The 17,419-nt window shown below is 34.0% G+C and overlaps 1 protein-coding gene across 1 annotated transcript in view; it reads left to right on the forward strand.

Annotated features, from left to right (window-relative positions):
• AGPS (alkylglycerone phosphate synthase) overlaps positions 1 to 17,419 on the forward strand; it is a 145,866-nt gene that overhangs the window by 29,594 nt on the left and 98,853 nt on the right. Inside the window, exons 2-3 of the mRNA XM_021702821.2 lie at positions 3,446 to 3,535; positions 15,920 to 16,010. Of these exons, the coding sequence (XP_021558496.1) occupies positions 3,446 to 3,535; positions 15,920 to 16,010 (181 nt within the window). The remainder of the gene's footprint in view (positions 1 to 3,445; positions 3,536 to 15,919; positions 16,011 to 17,419) is intronic.

A 17,419-nucleotide genomic window follows, 5' to 3' on the forward strand; every position in this document is an offset into this window, starting at 1 on the left:
TTGTTTTATTTTTTTCACTTTTCATGTAGTAAAATCAATCCAGTTTTCTTTTTTCTTGGCAGGAGGAGGGGTCTTGTATTTTGAAGACATTAAATTTGGTGTAGTTAGCTCTAAGAATTGGAAAGTCTGAGGGATCAGTCTGGTTAATTGATCTCTGGGGTTAGTAGAAAATTGAATCATTTTATTTGAATCTTATGGAATGTTGATGATTCTTTGATCATTCTTCATTTTAGTGCTTGCCATGCTTTGGGATAATTATTCTGAATGCCAGAATTCATTATACTGTAGATAAAGAAAGTAAGGGCATTGGGCTTACTGACACAACCATAGTCCTTGATTTTTAAATGTCAAGTGCAGAAGAAGGACTTTAATAATAAATGGAATAGTGCTTTGAAAAATATTGCTGTGATGAAAGAAGGGTTCTTTTAAATCATTTTGATTACTTGAGGGCATGACTTAGTGGGTTTTGGATATTACCTCTCCCAAGACTGGGGGTTCACTTTCTGATGCTCACAACTAGCTTAGCTGTGTAATCATGAGTGCTTCTCTGGGCATAAGTTTCTTCATCTGAAAAATGAGCAGTTGAACTGGGTGATTTCTAAGGATCTTTTTAGCTTTAGAATTCTGTGACTGTAAAGTTTTATTATTAACTTTTAAAATGTTAATGCTATAATGCCCTTCAGGTTACTCATTATATTCTTCTGTATAAGAAGTTATATTGAAAGTTTAATCACATAGTTGTGTTTAAGTGTCAGGAAATATATTAGTAATTTGAGGGTTATACCTTAGTACAAAGTTTAATACTAGAAACCTAGGAAATTTGCCTACTTTTTATATAATATGTGGGGTACTTGAAGATATCAGAAGATTGATTTTGGGGTAACCTAGATTTTAAATATATACTATTTTCAGCAACATAATACTGTTGGCAGGGCACAAATGGATTACAAATGTCTACATTTCAACTTATGGGAAGGCTCCATAGTTGGTATAAATATGGTAATGGTATATAAACAGGAATGGTTTAAATATCATAGGCAGAATTTTCTAGTTGAGATGAAAAGAGAGAAAAAGTACCTTTAGCCTATAGTTGAAAACTTGGGAATTCTTTAGACTGTTACCCAACTGAAAATTTAAGGCTAGTGATTCTTCAGAATGTAAATTTCTTCATTTTTGAGTGCACAGCAGCAGATATTTCCCGCTTCCCTTGATTTATTTTTCTTGTGCAGTGCTAAGAGTGAACACATGTAATCAGGTTTCACTTTTTACTTTGAGGCCATATGGGAATAATTTTTTTTTAAATTCTAAACATATTAAGGAAAATGATTCTCATTGTTAAGCTATGTAAACATACCAAATTCAACATCTGTACTGAAATAATTTCCCAGTGCCTAGTGGTTGTAATACCAAAGCAAAATGACTATGTTGGTATTTTTGCATTTATTTTGTGTGACACCAAACTTTGTTTTATAGAGTACAGACTTCATGACAAATGTTTAAATCCACTAATAAAATGCATTTCACAAATAATTTATGCCATATTATAAAACATTAAGTAAAATGTTAATTAAAATGTATATATCATCCTCATGTAAATTATTATGGAAATACAAAATATTAAGTAAATTATACTTCATAAAAGTGAAGAGAATTAATTATGAAAAAAGTGAAGCAGATGATAAGTTAATTGGTTTTTAGAAAATGTAATCTTAAGAAAATGGGAAGTCAGTGGTGACATTAGCCATGAGGTTTTTCTGTAGAGATTTTTCCAAAAGCTCTCTTCCAGAATCTCCCTCTACAATGAGGTAGGAATGTGAAATCAGAAGAAAACATTGGGTGATAGTTCATAACAGGCTCATTTACAAATCCAATCTCTGGATTGATACTCTTGAGATATTTTTGAACAGTTTGTTTTTGTTTAGGGACTAGAGTTTTTATTGATAGCAAACTAGTTTTAAAGAGAGCATGCCTAGTTTCTTTTTCTCAGTTTTATGTATAGGTAGTGACCAGTTAACAACCTATACTTGGTTCAGTTGTGCTGTGTTAGTGTTCTACTTGTTTGAAAAGTCTTTGATTTGGATGAAGAATTATGATTGTAGTAAAAAATTTGCTTGTCAGTTGACATATTGTTCTTCCTTGGGAATTACGGAGAATTAGAATGCTTTCTAGTGAGTGCATCTTTGTTTATTTTGACATTTTTAAAAATTGAGATATACTTGACATGTAATTAATTTTAGGTGTACAATATAATGATTCAAGATTTGTATATATTGTGAAAAGATCACCACAATAAGTCTAGTTAACATCCATCACCACAAATATTTACAGATTTTTTTCTTGTGATATATTTTGAAATTTTTATGCAGCAAATGAGTTTCTGTATAGAGAAGAAGTTTTCCTCAAGTATTTTCATCATAGATTGCATAATTGAATTTGCAATAAAATTTGTTGCCCGGATATACTAGGGGACCATGCTAAAACATGTAATAAATGTTGGTAGAATACTTCAGTGTGGTTGCTTATTGTGTTCTGCACAGGCCTAGACCTATCTATTCTTATGTAATATTCAAAATTAAAGAGTCTTTTTTTTTTTTAAGATTTTATTTACTTATTTGTCAGAGCAAGACAGAGAGAGAGCACAAGCTGGGGGAGCCGCTGTCAGAGGGAGAAGCAGGCCCCCCGCTGAGCAGGGAGCCCGATGTGGGATTCAGTCCCAGGACCCTGGGATCATGACCTGAGCTGAAGGCAAATGTTTAACCTACTGAGCCACCCAGGCATCCCACTGAGTCCCTGATTCTAATGAAAGTGATTTCTAAGACAATGAAATACTAGCATTTTAGAAATTCAAAATACCATATTGTTTTGGAGTACTAAAAACTGGTGTAGTCATTATGTTAATATGTAGGTCAAGATAGAAATTGGTAGTTACATGGAAGTTGGAGGATTTAGAATGTTTGTAAACCCAGCTCTCAGATTTTTTATCTATTTTATTAAGTGTCTGCTACTAGGAGTGTCATTACTAGAGAACTTACTCTGTAAATTGGTCTTTTTCATCATAGCAGATAAATAATTGTGATTTTTCTAATATATGCAAAAATTTGCATCTTACTCAAGTTTTATTTTAATTGCAAAATTTTTTAGGCCATCCTATAATGTAAACTAGTAACATATACAAATTGATGCATACTCTATATTTTTCTCTCGTTCCTTTTTTTTCTTTGAATGCATTAAATTTAGTTGTTGCCCTTTGTGAAGCAGGTGCTGCTCATCAGAGTGATTCTGTATTTAAAAAGATTAATATGTAGACATTTTAATATATTATTTAAACTAATGTAATATTAATGGGATAAGGTCTTTTAAATGCTTGTAAAAGTTAATATCAATGATATACTCTTCAGTTACGAGATTTTAGCATAGGTCTAACATATTTTTTTATTATTACTAGGCAAGAAGTTATGAAATGGAATGGATGGGGATATAATGATTCCAAGTTCTTCTTCAATAAAAAAGGCCAAGTTGAGTTGACTGGGAAAAGGTAACTGGTTGGTTTATTCTTTTGTTCTTTTTTCCCCCACTTTCTTTCTATAAAAAATTTTAAACATAAATAACATTATTATGTTAAATAATAGACATACATAAAAATAGAGAGGGTAATATAATGACTCCTCCCTTGATTTAAAGTTATCAACATTTTGACATAATTGCTCCTTCTTTTGTCTGGTATTTTAAATTCTGGCATTGTCATGTTGCTTCTAAACTTAAATTTACATATGTCTCCTTTAAAGATATAAGGACCTAATATTAGCTAATCATAATAATACTATTATCATACTCCTCAAAGTAAGAGAAATTTTATATCTGATTATCCAGTCCACATTTCCCCTGATATCTAAAAAATGCCATTTTATAGGTAGTTTGTTTGAATCAGGATCCAAAAAGGCCTATAGTCATCCCACCACCTAGTTTCCATGCCATTGACTTGTTCAAAGTAGCTCCATTTTTAGGACTGGGAATTTACTTTTGGGTGTGGGTTATTATGGAAAGTGAGCAATTTTAGGTCTTTGTGAATATAAATAGTATTTTAATTTTTAAAAAGATTTTATTTATATATTTGACAGAGAAAGAGAGAGCCAGAGAGCACAAGCAGGGGGGTTGGATGGGTGGTAGAGTGAGAGGGAGAAGCAGGCTCCCTGCTGAGCAGGGAGCCCAGGGCTTGATCCCAGGCCCCTGCGATCATGACTTGGGCCTAAGGCAGACCCTTAACTGATTGAGCCACCCAGGCGCCCCATAAATGGTATTTTTAAAATTAGTTTTCTGAGATACATTAGGGAAGAAGTGATGAAGAAAGAACAATCATTTGTGTGGTAACTTTCAAATTTCTGAAATATTTTTGGTAATGTGTGGATAAGAATTCCAAAGAATATTTGTATTGTTACTATTCCAGATGCAGACAGAATTGTAAAGTAAGTTCTTAGTTGATTTTAAGAACTGACCCTACTAGGGTGCCTGGGTGGCTCAGTTGTTAAGCGTCTGCCTTCGGCTCAGGTCATGATCCCAGGGTCCTGGGATTGAGCCCCGTATTAGGCTCCCTGCTCGACGGGAGGCCTGCTTCTCCCTCTCCCTCTCCCCCTGCTTGTGCTGTCTCTCTCTCTGTCAAATAAATAAATAAATAAAATCTTAAAAAAAAGAACGGACCCTACCAAAGTTGGTGTTTTGGGTGGTTTGTGTATTGAATTTTGATACAACTTTTGAAAGGACAGTGAGTACAAACACATAAGATTTGAATGCTGGGTCTATTAATTAAAAATTGAGAGTAGGTAAAAAATTGGATCAGATATATTGGGGCGCCTGAGTGGCTCAGTCTCTAAGCGTCTGCCTTCAGCTCAGGTCATGATCCCAGGGTCCTGGGATCGAGCCCCGCGTCGGGCTCCCTGCTCCGTGGGAGGCCAGCTGCTCCCTCTCCCACTCCCCCTGCTTGTGATCCCTCTCTCGTTGTCTCTCTCTGTCAAATAAATAAATAAAATCTTAAAAAAAAAAAAAATTGGATCAGATATATTTCGAATCTGTTCCAGTATTGTGCTTTGACTTAATATCTATTGGGCATTAATATGCTTAGGTTAATATTTTTGGTATGTGATTATATTGAAATATCAGCGAGAAAAGTTTTATTCCTTTGGAGAAATTCTCTTTGCAACATAATCATTCCAGTTTTCTGATTTAAACATACTTTGTACCTGAAACAAAACCTCAGGAGTAGTAATTAGAAACTAATTTTAATAAAGGTATGAAATGTACATTTGACATTTGCTTTTTAATAGGAAAAACAAATATCTGTATTCTTATTCCCATTTTTAAGTGTGACTGGGCAGCATGTTGGTGGAGGCTTAGTTGAGAAATTGTGTAATTCAGGTAGAAGGGATTTCTGGTTAAAATTAAATTTACCAGTGTTCTAAATGTTGAGTGTTTTGTGTTTTAAATGGAATAATGTCTAATATGGTAGAAACTTATGTATGTAAAAACTGGCTTTGCAAACTCTCCTGGGGGAAAAAAGTAAATCTTCTGAACTTAGAAAATCAACTTCCTCTCCTCTCAGACATTCTTCATTTCTTTCTCTCTTCAGACCTTGAAAGTATGGCATCTTTATTTTATGGGAGGGGGGCAAATTGTCACTTGTGCACAGTGCCACTGAAAGCATTAGACACCTCCTGACTTGTGTAGAGCACTGTCGGCTATTTAGTAGTTTGTGTTGAAGTCTATGTGTATGAAATGAATGATCTGTCACAGAAAATATCACAAGTAATTATATTTTACTCGTGCCATGGGTTCGGAATCTGGTTCCTATTTGAGGTGTTCTGGCACTTGATTTGTCATTTTTCACAGATCAGGCTGTAGAGTTCTGACACATGTACCACACTCATGATATACTCATGAAAAACATTAGAAACCCGGTATATTCATTTATGTTTAGATTATTCCTTTTTCTGTGGATAGAGCACTTGTTAATGCCCTTCATGATATTAAGATATATAGAATATAAAATATAAAATATATTGTTTGGAGAGCATAGGTTCAGAGTAAAGGGGATTCAGTGGTCTTAAGAGAGACTTTTATCCAGGTTGTAATAGAACCAAAGAATGTATTTGTTTGGCTTCTGACTTTGGAAGATTGCTGCTGCTGCCACTCTAACCAGAATTAGTTCCTTAAAGCCTTCGTTTCTTTGCATTAACCCCTGAATCAGGTCCAGTGGGAGAAAAGGGAAGAGCATGGGGTGCATCTGACTGGCAGAGCCTACAAGGGAGACCTGTAAAGCGATGTTGGGCACGTTTGCTTTAGTGGAAGGTAGCCTTGGCTTCTCACTAAGACTCATCTAGAGGGCAATTCTCCAAATACAGAAATGGAATTTAAATGCTCTAGGATTAAATATATACTACATAAACTATTTAATAACTAAAACCAATAATTAAGTAATATTCAGTTCCCATTTTAGTGCTTCCAGAAGTACCATTACCTTGTTATAGACAGGATAATAAACCGGATTGAATTGGATCATAGCTTTCTGTAAATTTAGTCTAGCCTCCTAGGGATAATGGTTGAATTAGTAGGTTTCTCTGTTTTTTATCAGAAAACATTTAAATATTCTTTAAGATAATAATAGCTATTATTTAATTGAGTGCCTACTGAATTATCTTAAAATAACCCTAAGATGGGTAGTGGTATTTTCTTAAAAAGAATTAAGAGATTGAGGGTGAGAGAGGTTAAATAGCTTATTTGAGGTCACTTGCTCAGCAGGAAATTGGGATTAAAACCCAAGTGTTTTTAAGCTTTGTTCTTGTGCTGTTTCTATTGTACTGTTCTTCTGCAGATAACCATATTCATCTATTGTATTGATCTTGTTTTCTCTCCAGACTCTTGAGAGCACTTTATAGTAGCCTTCTACCTGCTGTACACTAGCACAGTAGAAAAATTGTAAAAAATTACCCTGTGACAGAAATTCCTGTTTTTCCAGTGAAAGGCACAGTGCAAAAGCAAGAGAAGGTTGTGATATTCTTTTTTTAATTTTTTTTTAAAGATTTTATTTATTCATTTGAGACACAGAGATAGAGAGATAGAGAGCATGAGCACGGGGAGAGGCAGAGGGAGAGGGAGAAGCAGGCCCCCCGCTGAGCCAGGAGCCCGAAGTGGGGCTCGATCCCAGGACCCTGGGACCACGACCTGAGCTGAAGGCAGACACCCAACCATCTGAGCCACCCAGGCGCCCCTAGGTTGTGATATTCTTAAAAGAGAAAATGGAATTTATGACTAGAAAGGATGAGTTACAAGAATACACTGATTAGGCTGAACGGTATTAATTCACCCCCCCCTTTTTTTTTAAAGATTTTATTTATTTATTCATAAGACAGAGAGAGAGAGACAATGAGAGAGGGAATATGAGCAGGGGGAGAGGGAGAAGCAGGCCTCCCGTCGAGCGGGGAGCCCAATACGGGGCTTGATCCCAGGACTCTGGGATCATGACCTGAGCCGAAGGCAGATGCTTAACAACTGAGCCACCCAGGCGCCCCATTAATTCACCCTTTTGTATTAATAATATTAGACTGTGAGGACAGTTTTTGAAATTCTTTGTAAAGACTTTTTATTCTGGCATTGTAGTGGACTGAACAAATTACATATCTTTTGTTCTCTATAACTGCATAGAAAACATGAGTAAGATATCCTAAGAAAGATATAAAACAGAGCTGGGAAGAAAGGGGAATTCTTAGGTGCCAGCAACCAAGGGTGAGTTTCAATGAAAATTTATAGGGGTTCCCTTATTTCTGATCCAAAGACATTGAAAAGGTAAGAAATTTTTATAAGCAAATGTGGTTGATTGTGTATATTTTTGGGAGGGTAACATTGACATTTCAAACCCAGCCATTAAATTAGTATATGTGCTGCCGAAGCAAGCACTCCAGCCATTAAATTAGAAGCAATTATTATAAACTGTTAGAGATCTTTGGGAAAAATCTGAAGCTTTTTCCTGAACACAGTCTTCTGAACATATTTACAGTTTGTCAGGTTATAAATCCTTAGGTTTATTATCTTGCCATTCTTACTCCTTCTAGATAATAGATGAATTGAGTCCTTCTGGGTTTAAACAGCAGAAGGCAATACTTCAGAGCTAATGCTACACATTTCTACAAACTAAAATTTTTGAAAAGTGTCATTATTCATTGACTTTAAAGGTATTAAACATTAATTGGTGCTTACAAAGCACAAGTTAGTGTTTAAATGGAGAGAATTTGTTTTGGTTTGTTGTACTTTATATTTTCAGTGGCAAATTTTTCATTAAAGTTTTATCCGATTATAAAAAGATTTTTAAATTGCTTAGCAATTATTATGGAACTCACTCTGAGGATAGATTGTTGTATCTATACATGGTTTAGCTGCCACTGTGCACTGCTGCAGAGTGAGAGTACTTTGTCTTTAGTCACAGTTCATACTGATGTGTACTTCTTTCTTATATATTTATATTCACAGAATTTTCTTTCCACACAGTGATTTCTTTGGTCTTGAGTGCTTCCCCTATTTCTGTATCTTCTACAATATAGTTTAAGTCTGTTCTGAGGGAATGTGATGAGTTGATCTCACCTTATATTTTACATGTGAACCATTTCTTAATTCTCAGATTCTCAAATTCATCTTCAATTGTGATAAAAGATCCATTTCTTTTTCAATAATTGGTATAGGTACCTGGCTTTCCTCTTACCACATTTCTGGCAAAAGTTGCATGTTTCTTGCCCATATATTCATCCTACCAATCAAGTGTCTTTGTAGCTTTGACTAAACTAGGTTGTAAATTAATTTTTCTTCCTTCCTTCCTTCCTTCCTTCCTTCCTTCCTCCTTCCCTCCTTCCCTCTCTCTCTCTCTCTCTCTCTCTTTCTTCCTTTCAGGTTGTTTCTTAACAGTTATAATACCAATTCTTCGTGTCCTGCAATACTCAGTGCAGTCTTATGAGTGTTAAATGCTTGTTTATAGTTTTGAATGTAAACCTAAATTATTTTAGTGTAATGTAATAATCAAGTTATTACATGGCTGTTTCTTAAATTAAAAACCTCTAATTCCTTTAACTTTTCTTATAATGTTTCTTTTCAGTCAATTTACTTCTTTGACTTCAAAGTTTTCATTTTCACTTCATGATGTTTTGTGAGATTTTTAGAACCCTTGGCAGTATGCTAGGCTTTATGATTATTAAGTCAGGCTTCCTTTACTGTTTTTCAAATCCCAGGGCATTAGATGCAAGAAAAAGTACAGTTGGAAGTTTTACATTCTGACATGATTTTTTGAACTGTGTGTTTTGTGCAGGAATTATAGATAATGGAGCACAGTCTTTTTTTTTTTTTTTAAAGAAACATAGTTTTTCTTTTTTCTTCTTAAAGATTTTATTTATCTGAGAGAGAGAGCACGCTAGTGCGCACACACTTTTGGGGGTGGGGCAGAGGGAGAGGGAGAAGCAGGCTCCCTGCTGAGCAGGGAGCCTGACTCAGGGCTCAATCCCAGGACCCCGAGATCATGACCTGAGCTGAAGGCAGACGCTTAACAAGTGAGCCACCCAGGCACCCCAATCAGGGAGCAAAGTCTTAAATCAAATATTCTGCACACAAGATACTTCTTCAGAGTCTGAAATACTGTGCATTCAGATATGAAAATGTATTGTGTTTGTCTTAATGGTAGAATGTAATTTTAAATTTTACACATGGCAGAAACACCAACTCTGTATCTATTAATTCAAGTATCTTGAAGGTGGTCACTTTTTAATTTTATGGATAAAGTTATTTGTGAATTAAGGGATTCACAAAGGTCTGAGTATGATTCTGTCATGAATATCAAAGGTCTAATATATATGGAGACCCAGATTAATTGTACACTTAATGTATAAAGACCCAGTATTAAAACCTAATAGTTCCAAACAGGGTTTTAGAGGGGAGGGGGTGGGGGGGGCTGGTTAGCCCGGTGATGGGTATTAAGGAGGGCACGTACTGCATGGAGCACTGGGTGTTATACGAAAACAATGGATCGTAGATCACTACATCAAAAACTAATGATGTATTGTATGGTGACTAACATAACATAATAAAATTAAAATAAATAAATAAATAAATAAAACCTAATAGTTCCAAATTGGTCCTTTTGTAGGACATTACTAACACACAATTGCATATCTGTTAGTAATCAGCTTTCCAGAATTTGTACTTTTACCTCAGTTGAAATGAAGAAGATTTTATATGCTGAATGACTATCTGTAGTTGTTTTAGCTATGAGTCCCATACTGTTTCATTTCAATTTCCTTAGATTTATGAAAAAGGTATTATAATATAGTACTTCAAACATACCATTTTTTAGCACTTGTGATTTTCTAACATGAAGAAACTTGTTTGATTAAAACATGTGTTCTTCATGTTTTTTTCCTTTCCACTGTCATTTTTGTTTTGTTAATGTTTATGTAAAGACTGATTTGACAACTTTAGACAGGATTTTTGTTGTATAATTTGAAGTTAACATGAGGAGTGACACCCACTCAACCCTTGCTGTGTAACTGTTAAAATTACATGATAAAATGAGTGCTTTTTGTCACTTCCAATTAAACATTCCTTTAGATGGGGCTTAATACCAGCTTTTTAAATACTGAATTCTGCATTATTATAAACATATATTTAACTTTGGTACAGAGTTTATATATTACCCCCTGGCTTTTTAAAATTTCTATCTTTGTGAAATCAAAGTAATCTTTTCAGACTAGTTTTGCTTTGCCAGTTCTCAAGCTCTGATGAAATGAGTGGGAAATAACCTTGAGCAAACATTATACTTTGAACTTTTTAAATAACTTGCCTCACATAGATGTTAAGACCAATTTATTGTTTATTCTGATTTGTTGTCAGTATTAGTTTAATTATCATTATTTTTTAAATTGTTTTTTGATCTGGAATGGATAGTGACTACTAGATTACTTCTTCTTTTCTCCATTTAAACACACACACACACACGCACACACACACACAGGAAATAAAGATTGCTATAGGGCCATTTAAACTATCATCTTGGAAAAAATTAATTTTGATGTTACTTCATATCAGATACAGAGATCAATTCCAGATAGATTGTAGACCTAAATGTATAAGCTAAAACTGTAAAATTGCTAGGAGAATATACAGAATGTCTTTCTGAATTTGAGGTTGTCACAAAGCAGAGAACAAAATGTGTTAACTTTTATAAAGGAAGAAAATGAATCAGATAATATTATAATATACAACTCCTTTTCATCAAAAGACTCCCTTAAGAGAATGAAAGATAAGTCATAGCAAGAGAAAATATTTAATACATACATCCTTGATTTCAGAATATATAATTTTTTTTTTTTAAGATTTTATTTATTTATTTGACAGAGAGAGACAGTGAAAGAGGGAACACAAGCAGGGGGAGTGGGAGAGGGCGAAGCAGGCTTCTCGCTGAGCAAGGAGCCTGATGCAGGGCTTGATCCCAGGACCCTGGGATCATGACCTGAGCCGAAGGCAGACGCTTAACCGACTGAGCCACCCAGGTGCCCCTATATAAATAATTCTTATACATCGATGAGAAAACAATAGTAACCCAACAGGAAAATGAGCAAAAGATGAACTGGCAGTGAAAACAGAATATCCGAATGGACAATAGATACATGAATAGAATCAAACCCATACGTAACCAATGAAATTCAAATTAAAATGGTTAAGAGATTACCAGTAGAATGTTTCGCATTAAAAAGAACTATAGCACCAAGTGTGGGAAGGATGTGGAATTAAGTCCATATATCATTGTTAGTGGTAAACATATTGGAAAACTTATCTACCAATACCTACTAAAGTTGAACATATGCATAGACGATGGCCTGGAAATTCCAGTCTAGTTATATACCTGTCAGAAAAATGTGATACATTCTTCAGAAAACAAGTTCAAGAATGTCCCTGCATGCACCAAAAACTAAATAACACTATTGTCTATCAACAGTACAGTGGATAAAGAAACTGCTATACTCACACAGTGGAATTAAGCCATTGAAATGAATGAATGTTAACAACATGTATCAACATAGATGAATCTCACAAATATATTTGAGCAAAAGAGGGCTAACACAAAAGAGTACATTTCATATGATTTCATTTATATAAAGCTCAAAAACAGTCAAAATTACTCTGTAATGTTAACAGGATAGTGGTTCTTTTGGTGTGAGGGAACGTGGTATGCCTGGAAAGGGCATGGAGGGGAGTGTTTCTTGGGTAGTGGTAAGTGTTCTATTTCTGGATCTGAATGCTGATTACGTGGGAGGTTTACTTTGTAAAAATTCAGCTCTAAACTTGTCTATATTTTTTAATGTATATCGTACTTCAATATTTTATAAGTAAAATATTTATAAAATCAAATAAAAATAAAGCAACTATAATATAGTTTTATTTGGCTGTCCCATCATCATTTTGTTGGGGGAGTAGAGAAGTTGCAAGAACATGATAGTGAAAAAATTTACTGAATATAGGTACAATGATTTTATAAATAATCATTCATAAAGAATTTTAGAATAATGGTCTCACTTGGAATGGTGGTAAGGGAAGAATCAGACTAAGGGCAGCATCGTATAGTGGTTAAAAACACAGACTGAAGCCTTATTTATTACCTGGTTCAGATCCTGTTTTGTAACTTACTAGCTATGTGACCTTGATTAAGTTACTTAACTTACTTAACATCTTAAGTTAATTTCTGTGCTTTACCTTCCTCATCTATAAAATAGGGATAATAGCACCAACCTCATAACATTATTTTAAGTTAATATACATAAAACACTTAGAACAATGCCTGGCACATGAAAATGCTATGTGTTTATTTAAGTGAAAAGTTTAAAGTACTGTTTTAAAATACACATTTTAAAATGTTGTTTTGGTCTTTTCAGAGAGCTATTATATTAGTGCTGTTATAACACATTGGATCATTATTGTTTGCATATCAGCCTTCTTCACTATACTAATCTAGGGTAGGATACTTATTTTATCTCTTTATTTTTAGCACTTATTGTTATTTAATATTTTGCCACCTCTGGCAAGTATTTCCAAAACTGAAAAACTGGATTTCTAAGTACTTGAGTTTTCTGCATCAATCTTCTCATATATATGTACACACACACATGCACACACACATATATGTTTATATAAATAAATAAAATAAATGAATAAAATTTAGGATTTCTTGTGTATATAAAATAATGTTCATATTTCATATAAACTGTTTAAGGATTGGGATGGAAAATATAGGAAAAAAAATCAGAGTAGCAAATCTAGTTTTTTCCGTACTCTTCCTATTCTATAGAGCTCTTTTGTGTGTTTTAAATTTCTTGTACAACTTCATGTAAAATCTAAGTATCTTGCAAATCTATAGGTTTATTTACTATTCCGTGTTCTTTTTATAGTTGTCATATCATAAACTCTATGACACAGTGATAGAATTTTGTTTTTTTGCTATTTTTTATATTTGTTATTTTAATTCAATTAATTAACATATAATGTATTATTGGTTTCAGAGGTACAGGTCTGTGATTCATCAGTCTTATATATATAATACCCAGTGCTCATTACATCACATGCCCTTCTTAATGTCCATCACCCAGTTACCCCTCCCTCTGCCCCCCCCCCCCCCCCCCCCCCAGCAAACCTCAGTTTATTTCCTATGATTGAGTCTCTTATGGTTTGTCTCCTTCTCTGGTTTCATTTTGTTTTATTTTTTCCTCTCTTCCCCTATGGTCCTCTGTTTTATTTCTTAAATTCCACATATGAATGAGATCATATAATTGTCTTTCTCTGATTGACTTGTTTTGCTTAGCATAATACCCTCTAGTTCCATGATAGAATTTTTGAAAGTCATAAATATTGGAAAGAAATTAAGAAAAAATAGTCATTTATATTTACCCACATATTTACTCTTTCTGTTATTATTCTGTCTTGAAGAATTTCAGTTTATATTAAGTGTTGTATTTCCCTTCAGCCTATAGAAATCATTTTAGCATTTCTTGTAGTGTAGGTCTGCTGGCACCAGGTTCTCTCAGTTTTCATCTGAAAATGTCTTAGTTAACTTTTAGTTTTGAAGTATATTTTCACCAGATACAGAATTCTAGGTTGACATTCTTTTTCTTCCAGCACTTTAAAAATGTTCAGTTTTTTCCTGGGCTTCACTGTTTCTGATGAGAAGCTGGTCATAATTTTTATTGTTATTACATTGTATGTAATGTGTCATTTTTCTCTAGATGCTTTTAACATTTTCTTTCTCCCTCTTTTTCTCTTTCTTTTAAATTGCAGTTTGACTGTGCTCGCTTCGGCAGCACATATACTAAATTGCAATTTGACTATGATGTGTGTAGTGTGAGTTTCTTTGCATTTATCATCTTAGTGTCTTCTGGCCTTCTTGAATTTGTAAATGTATGTCTTTCATCAAATTTGGAAACTTTTTGGCATTATTTCTTCAAATACCCTTTTACTCCATTTCCCTCCTTTTTTTTTTCCTTTTTCTTGGGACTCTGTATGTATGTTATGTATATTATATATATGTTAGTCTTTTGCTATTGTTCCATAGGTCTTTGAAACTCTGTTTATTTTTTCAATCTTTTTCTCTGCTCTTCAGATTGTATATGTTTTATTGCTTTACCTGTACATTCACTGACATCTCCAGTCTGCCCTTCTGTTCTTTCAATGAATTTTTAAGAGTTTTAATTATAGAATTCCTATTTTTTTCTTTTTATAGTTTCTGTTTCTCTGCTGAGATTTTTTTTTCTTTCTTACTGGGAACATAGTTTCCCTTTTGTCCTTTAACATAGTTATAGCTGTTTTAAAATGGTTGTGTGCTACTTAGGGTCTTAGTAGATCTTAGATCTTCTTAGGGTCATTCTTAGATCTTGTTACAGTCAGTCCCTATTTATTACCCTTTCTCTTGATTATGGATTACAGTTTCTTGTTTGTTTGTGTCTAGTAATTTTGGAGTACATCTTGGACAGTGTTAATGGCTATTGTAGAAACTCTGTATTCTATTATGTTCTTCTGAAAGGGCTTTACTTATTTTTTTAACATCAAATAGTTAACTTGACTATTCTCAAATTCCTATTTCTCTCTGTGGTGGTGAGCAACTGAGTTCTTTTAAGCTTAGTTGGGCTGCTTCAAGTCTGCTCCATACACATGTAATTCAAGGTCAGCTAGGCATTTGGACAGAGTTTATACATACATCACTCTCTGACTCTCTCTTTTTCTGTGATTTCTCTATACTCTTCTGAGCTGTTGTGTTCACTGTAAACACTGCCTTCTGGTTTTTCAAGGCAGGAAGACAATAGATTTTCTGTATTTTTGTTTCCTTTTATGGTACCAGCTGGGCTGTCCCTCAGTCTAAAATCTGTTTTAAAAATAAAAAGACCCTAGGGCGCCTGGGTGGCTCAGTCATTAAGCATCTGCCTTCAGCTCAGGTCATGGTCCCAGGGTCCTGGGATCGAGCCCCGTATCGGGCTCCCTGCTCGGCGGGAAGCCTGCTTCTCCCTCTCCCACTCCCCCTGCTTGTGTTCCTCCTCTCACTGTATCTCTCTCTGTCAAATAAATAAATAAAATCTTTAAAAAAATAAAAATAAAAAGACCCTGGAAACTCGTGTAATGCTGTTTCCTTTTTCTAAGTGTATCACATCCCCTTCCCCCTGTTATTGCCTGCTTTTATCTGTCCGTACTGCCTTCAGAGTGTTTTGTTTTTCTCCAGAGATTATAGTTATATGTTGGGGGGGGGGGGCGTGTTGTTTTGATAGGAACTACTTGACCATTACTAGAAGCCAAAGCTAAGATTTAAATTTAAAAGAAGATCCCTTACTCTAATGTTTTATCTTCTTTGTAATCTTAGGTATCCTCTTAGTGGTATGATTTTACCAACTTTTAAAGACTGGATTCAAAATACCCTTGGAGTAAGTCTGGAGCATAAAACTACCTCTAAAGTAAGCAAATAAGAATGATTACTAATATGCTTAAGTCTGTGTGGGTGTGTCTGTGTGTGCATGGACATGTGTTTAATCCCAGATCAGTTAGATTTATCTTTGTAATTTGTTATAATTGCTTTAATGCATTTGTTGTGATTTTTTTGTTACGAACTTTACTAGTTTTATTGGCCTTGCTAGGTTTTCTAGGGATGACTTTTCAGCATCACAGATCTAGATCCTAATCTCAGAATTTATCTGAAATTTGTCTGGTAAACTATTTATCTTCTCTGAGCCTCAGTTATTCCTAATTTGAGAAATGAGAGCAATAACTGTCTGTTCTATGTTCTACCTTTTTAGGGTGGTAGTGAAGTGCAAATGAACTATTTCTGTGGGTGGACTCTTAGAAAAATATTATAAGTTGCTATTAATTTTAGGATATTTAATGGGCTGACAGTAATCCAGGATTAATATGGGATAATTTGAAATAAAAATATAATGTTACATTTAATATCAAAGCATTTAGAAGGTTAGAAGACTTACAAAAAAGTAAAAATTTGATAAAGATATGAGTGATAATTTTAGTTCATGTAGTTTCACTTTTCTTAAGCTAGGGTTAAAAAACTTTAAACTGTATTCATATCAAACTAACAAAATAGCATTTCTTTATGTTATTATGTTTATTATTATTTGTTTGCTATGCCGTGGTATTCTGCATGTCCCTCTAAATTGGCTGTAAGTTCCATAAGTTCAGGGCCCGTGTCTTATACTATATTCTCTACTGTATCCAACACGTTATTCAGGACTATAAGTATTCAGCAAGTACTTATTTGATTTATTCCTAATTCCACAGTTACATTTTATTCTACTAAGTAAATTATGTTAACAACTAATTCTTACTCCTCCTAAACCAAATTCTTTCAACTCTTCTTAAAAGATCTCTTATTTCCTTAATTCTTTCTTTTGACTATTTGTAGTTACTTTTTTTTTTACATTGATGCAATCTGTATACCGTATTCAGAAATTTCACCAGTTTTACATGCACTTTTTTTCTGAGTTTGAGCCCTTTTCTGTTTTTAATAACAAAATAGTAATATGTATGTTTTGTTGGGGTTCTTATGGTCATTTCTTTTCACTATAGCATAAATTCCTTGAGGTCAAATTTTTTTTCCCTGATTATCTCACTGCTATATCCCCAAGGCCTAGAACAGTGCCTAGCATATAACACACACTTAATAAACATTTCTCATATAATTGAGTATTAAATACAGACCCTTTAATAAGATACTAACACTATATAAATATCATATATATATTTTATACATGCTTATATTTTCTTTTTTCCAAATACTGTATCATAGCTTTTTTTTTGATAGCAGATTTGATTTGGCCAGTCTTTTCTTATATGGTAGGCAGGTTTTTGGTGCTTT

Source organism: Neomonachus schauinslandi, chromosome 3, assembly GCF_002201575.2.
Source record: "Neomonachus schauinslandi chromosome 3, ASM220157v2, whole genome shotgun sequence".
Lineage (NCBI taxonomy): Eukaryota > Metazoa > Chordata > Mammalia > Carnivora > Phocidae > Neomonachus > Neomonachus schauinslandi.